The sequence below is a fragment of the Propithecus coquereli genome, unplaced genomic scaffold (genome assembly GCF_000956105.1).
Source record: "Propithecus coquereli isolate 6110/MARCELLA unplaced genomic scaffold, Pcoq_1.0 Scaffold81, whole genome shotgun sequence".
NCBI lineage: Eukaryota > Metazoa > Chordata > Mammalia > Primates > Indriidae > Propithecus > Propithecus coquereli.
Genome location: NW_012154285.1, coordinates 5,514,767 through 5,520,784, shown reverse-complemented (window position 1 = coordinate 5,520,784; position 6,018 = coordinate 5,514,767). Strand labels below are relative to the sequence as shown.

Genomic DNA, 6,018 nt, shown 5'->3' with positions numbered 1-6,018 from the left:
GTTTTCTGTCGACTTCGTTTTTCATTGGTTGTGAGCGAGGTGGGCGGGACGCCTAGGAGCCTGAGGAAGAGGGCAGCGGCGGTTGTGGTGACTGAGCGGAGCCCGGTGACAGGATGGTGAGGACGGTAGCTGCGGCGACTGAGGCCTGGCTCTCGGCCGGGGAGCTGCGTCGTTGGGAGCCATGGAGAGTCTAGGGGCGAGGGCGATGCCGGAGGCCTTGGAGGGCGCGGCCCAGGCGCTGGTCGGAGAAGGCCCACGACAGGGCTGGGGAAAGAAGGGAGCGGCCACCTCTGGGTGCGGCCGGCCCTTGCCTCGCACGGGGGCCCCAGGCGCCAGAGGACGGCCAGGGGTGTGGGGGGGAGGAAGGTCCCTCTTAGCTGCTCGTCCCGTCACGAGATCCGCTCGCCCAAGCCAGGGAAGGCTTTGGGTCCTGTGACTCGAGCGTCCCCGAGAAAGGGGCACGGTCCTCCTCCGTTTCCAGACGTTTCCCTCCTCCTTCCCCGCAAAAATTACCCCCCTCTGGTTGGAGTGTACTATTTACCACCTCCGTGTGGCAAAAGCTGGCCTCTCGGGTGCAAAACGGGAAGTAGCGAGCAGAATTCCCTGCCCCTTTACGTTTGCCATGCAGGGAAAGGGAATAAAAAACATCCCCTTGGCCCCCCAAATAACATGCATGTGCCACTGGAATGTGGAAGTGTGCTCCCAGAGGGCAGGAGTTGGCCCTTAAGGTTGCTGAACTAGTTGTTTCTTCAGGAGGCTGCGACCCTTTAGAGTAGGATTCCTTAATGGTCTGTGAACTCTGAAGTTGTTTGGAAAATGGTGTGAATATATGTACGTTTTTCTGGGGAGAGGGCCAGTGTTGGCGCCAAGGAGTATTTTGGGGAGCTTTACCTCTTTCTTCATCAGACTTCCCCAGTCTCTTCCAGCTAGCTTCAAGCCATCACTGCTCCTCCCCCAATAAATTGATTCCCCTAAGACCTTCCTGCGTAAAAACTGGGGCGCTGCTAAGGGAGAGGACTCGTAGCTGCAATCAGATTTTCAGACGTGCCCATGACTCTGAAAAGTCAACTGTTTCAAGAGGATCTGTGATCATCTTGATATTGGTGTTGATGGAGGTTATCTGTAAAGTGACTTCTCTCTCTGATAGGCATCAGTTGCATTTTTAAGATATTACTGTTCCTTGACAAATAACGCCTTTTCAAGAGTGGCTTATAGACGCAGCGACCAGAGATTTATAGTGTATGTTTCTTTAAAGGCTTTAATGCCACTTTTGAGTTTTGCTTCTAAACAGACTCCAGTTTGAAGTAATTCAGTTTACAGTAATTTTAAGACACCTATCCATAGGAGAAAATGTAATCATTACTTGCCATGATTCCATCGTCATGTTTCTGAAGTGTTGAGAGATGAACACTATTTTTTAGGGTAGTTGTACTGGCACATTACTTTTCATATGAAATAGAAAGAACTGGGCAAAATTTAGCATTAGCCAATTCTTTTGTAATTAAAAGCGTTTTATTTGGCAAACAAGACACTGCAATGTGCAAAGTCTATGGGCAACAAATTCAGGTCCAATTTTAACTGAATGAATGTGTTTGTTTTTATTGTCTTTATCATCTTTGGTTGGCATGTTTATCGCTTGATAATGTATTCACGGAGCTCTGTTACATCCTCTATAAAAAATAATGACCTACATGTGGCAAAATTTTCCAACTACTAGAATTTTGAATGAATTAAAATCAATATACTCGAGGCATAATTAGACCCTAAGAATCCAGAAAATGTTAACCTTTAAGCTATTACTGGTGAATTTTACAAATTGTCTTCTAAACATCTAAATTAATAATTTTTTTTTTTGAGACAGAGTCTCGCTCTGTCACCCCTGGTAGAGTGCAATGGTGTCGTCATAGCTCACAGTGACCTCAAACTCCTGGGCTCAAGCAATCCTCCTGCCTCAGCCTCCCAAGTAGCTGGGACTACAGGCGCCCACCACCCTGCCTGGCTGATTTTTCTATTTTTAGTAGAGACTGGGTCTCCCTCTTGCTCAGGCTGGTCTTGAACTCCTGAACTCCAGCAGTCCTCCCACCTTGGCCTCCCAGAATGCTAGGATTACAGGCGTGAGCCACCGTGTCTGGCCTAATAATTTTATTTTATAAAACTTTATAAAAATCTAAACAGAATGGAAAACAAAAGGGATGGGAATCAATGTGGATAACTAGATTAGAAAAACTAGAAAAAAATTGACAGGACAAATTTATAAAAAAGAGTATATATGTGTTTGTGTCATGTTTAAAAAAACAGTAAATGTTTCTTTTGGTATTGTTTTGAGCACAGCTGATTTTTAACATATTCTTTCATAACACTCAGAAATCATTAACAATTGTTTGCATTTTCATTTGGTACGGGTTTTTCGTTGTTCTTTTTTTGGTTTATTTCTTTTCGTTACTTTCTTTTAACATTGGTCATGTTTCACCCTTTTTTTTCATCCCCCTGTCTGCAATCAACTTCTTCATTCCACTAAGGCGGGGCACAGAGTAAGTTCCTTCTCTTAGCTCCTACTAACAGTGGTGGTTGGGTGGCTTATTACTGACGGTGGCTTGTTAGTTCCTCCGCCTTTTAAGGTCTATCAGATAGGAAATAACCAAATTCCCTGCTTTGATTGGGTTGGTTCTTTATTTGAATTTAATAAGACTTCCATTTACAGGATGTTTTCCTTTCTTAAAGGGCTCTATGTCTGTATCTAACCTGATTTCTTAAAGTGTGGAATTTGGGCAAGGACACTCCTCAAAATATGACGTGTTATGTGACACTATTTCTCCTATAACTTTGTCACCAGCTGGAAACCAGAGGATTCTGTTCTCCTGAGGATCCTTACTAATTTGAAATCATTTCTGTATGGTCATTGCTACAGTTATATGTTTAGACTGCTAATAGTCTTGAGTTCACTTTATAGAATTTGTGTCATCAATCACTATAAAGTACTATGTCTTACTAATGTTCTTTCTGGTACATTCAGATTGAACAGATCGTTGATCATTAGTCCTAAACATTTCAACCTATTATAGACATATACTCTTTTATGAGTTTGGGATTCTTCTTCTTTTTTTTTAATATAGAAATCTATTTTTTACCTTTTTCTCAAATGCCAGCTTCTCACATTAACTATGTACTTCAATCCATATGTGAAGGGATCCCCCTCTAAAATGAAGATTGTTCTATATCCAGGTACTTTTACATTGGCTACCAATGAGGGTGGAAACTTCATAGTGGTTTTTAGTTTTAGGGATGTTTTGTCCACTGAGATCTGCATTGAAACAATTAATATAGATCATTGAACAAATACCAGCTGAAACTAGTCTTTATAAAGAAGAAACTTGTTTAACAATTTATTTTAAAGTGTGCTAATTTTATAACCTTGTGTTACTTCAGTTACTCTATGTCCTGATAACAGTTCCTTTTCTTTGCATTCATTTTATTTTTGTTGCAAAGTGAATCAAGTTTGTTTTAGTAATCATTTTAATTTTACACATTTTGTTTTTTGGTTAATTTTAATTTACAAAGTCTGTGGTGGCAAAACTATTTTGTTTTATCCTATTAAATATTTAATGTTTTTTTTTGATAATATTAAGGAATAGTCATGCCTTTAAAAGCAGTTAAAGAGCATGTACATTTATGAATGGGATAGCTGAAAATACCCCATATGGAATGGAGGTGCTTATACTAATCAAGATGAAGAAATTGATTCTGTTGTCCTTTGAAGGACAGCTATTATTTTAAAATGATCTTTCTAACGATATTCTGTTAAATGGCTAAATTTAATGTTTTTCAAATCTTGAAATTTTAAAATTAAAATCTTATAGGATTGGGGTTTTATATTCTTTTCTATTTAAGAGCAAAATTTATTTTTGTCATCTGAGACTATGTTGCAACTCTAAACCACCTCATACTAAATTCATCACTTATCTAGCTCTCTTTTTTGTCTTAATTATCTAATTAATGTACATGAAAGATTATGAAAATATTTTTTTAAATTTGGGAACTATACTGAGGGTACGTAGGCAGTTTAATCCAGACAATAAAATATGACAGTGAGAATTTCTAATAATGAAGGAAAATGAAGATATCAAAGATTATAAATCAAAAGCACATATTTACTTATTCAAACTCTGAAACATAGGCTATTTTTATGCCTCTGTAATGTATAGCTAATAGTTTGAAGTAACAAAAATGCTAAATTTTGGCTACGATACCTCTAAATAGTTGTCAGTCTAGTAAACATAAATTACAGAATTAACTTTTTTTCTCTACCATTACATTTTTAACAATTCCTTTTAATAATGTTTCTAGAATTAATATATAGGTTTCACAGAAACTGCAGAAATATGAATTACCACATCAGTCTTCTAAAATGCCAAATTCCATAGGGCTCAGTAGTATACTTTTCATTTTGCAATTTTTTTTTTATTCAGTGTAATTTATAGGTCTCTAAATGAACCACTTTAGAATGCTTTATTTTATTCTTGGTAAATAAATTGAATGATTACCTATATTGTGTGTGCACAACCATTTATTACAAAATAAAATAAGATTGATTTAGAACAGAGTACATTACAATATGTTTGTTTAATGGTCAGGATAGGAACTGTATGAATAATTTCTGCTATGTGGAGTTCTGGATCACCAATAAGCTTAATTTAAAAGGGGAATTGTGGGAGGAGAATATTTTGTTTTGATGTCATGTTTAACATTACGCTTTATCTCACTTTGACACTTTAAAGTTGGTGTTGGTATTAGGAGATCTGCACATCCCACACCGGTGCAACAGTTTGCCAGCTAAATTCAAAAAACTTCTAGTGCCGGGAAAGATTCAGCACATTCTCTGCACAGGAAACCTTTGCACCAAAGAGAGTTATGACTATCTCAAGACTCTGGCTGGTGATGTTCATATTGTGAGAGGAGACTTCGATGAGGTGATGTATTTTCCTTTCCCTTCCCAAATATTTCCTTTTTTGATTCTTATATAAGCTTTATCGTTTAGATGAGAGTTCCTCAACTAGTAAGGTCTTCTTTTTTTCAAATGTAAAATTACTACATATGCTCCTCCCTCACTGTTTGAAAAATCACTGGATTTAAACTACCCAGTAAATATGTTTAATACTTGTTCTAACTAAATAAATTGCTATTGGGTAAAAGTGGCTTTGTTATTGTTTTTTGGTAGTGCTATCATTTAGTTTATATATAAAGTTTTTGTTATGAACTTCTCACCACCTCTACTCTATTCCAAGCTACCACATCACTGTCTTGTATTCCAGCTTCCTAATCTCACCCTTCCTCCTTCCACAGTTTGTTCTCCAAGTAGCAACCAGAGTGATCCTTTTAAGTGAAGTAAGATCACATCACTGCTCTGCTGGCAACCCTCCTGTGGCTTCCTTTCTCAAGGGTTGACTTTATAAGGCATGAGGGAGTTTTGAGGGAGTGAGAACCGCTCTGTATCTTGGATGTTGTGGTGTTCAACAACTGGGTACATTTGTCAAAATCCATTGAATTGTATACTAAAAAGGGTGATTTTATGTGTGTAAATTATGCCTCAGTAAACCTGAGTTTAAAGAAAAAAATAAGGAGCTCTGGAGTTCCACCTTTGCCCATTAGTTAATAATGAAATTTTTGGCAAATTACTTCCCTTTTTTTTTTAACTGGTCAAGTGAAGCAGTGGGAGTGGAGAAGGAACAAGGGAATCTGTAACTGGTTGTGGTCAATTAGTTGTAATACTTCCCCTTTCTCACCCTTAGTAAATATGATTGGAATAGATGATTTTTAAGATGCCAGCCAGTGCTAACATTGTATGATTTAGCATGATAAACCTGATTCCAGTTTGAAATTTGTATTTTATATTTCTGGGAATATAAGCTTTTCATAGATTAAACTTGGTTGATGGTCTTTAATGGGGTTCTTTTATACCAGACTGAATGGGCATACTGTCTTCTGTTTTTTAGTGGATTTAAAAAAGAGTTTGGGGCCGGG

General features: G+C 38.0%; 1 protein-coding gene across 3 annotated transcripts in view; it reads left to right on the top strand.

Annotated features, from left to right (window-relative positions):
• The first annotated feature begins 23 nt into the window (after positions 1–23).
• The window catches only part of VPS29 (vacuolar protein sorting 29 homolog (S. cerevisiae)), an 8,509-nt gene continuing 2,514 nt past the window's right edge, over positions 24–6,018 (top strand). For 2 of the 3 annotated variants that reach the window (XM_012663487.1, XM_012663486.1), the window contains exons 1-2: positions 24–116; positions 4,776–4,967. In XM_012663487.1, coding sequence (XP_012518941.1) covers positions 114–116; positions 4,776–4,967 — 195 coding nt within the window. In that variant the 5' untranslated portion in view covers positions 24–113. Of the gene's footprint in view, positions 117–2,519; positions 2,532–4,775; positions 4,968–6,018 lie in introns of all 3 variants that reach the window. The other variant, XM_012663485.1, reaches the window with a different exon arrangement.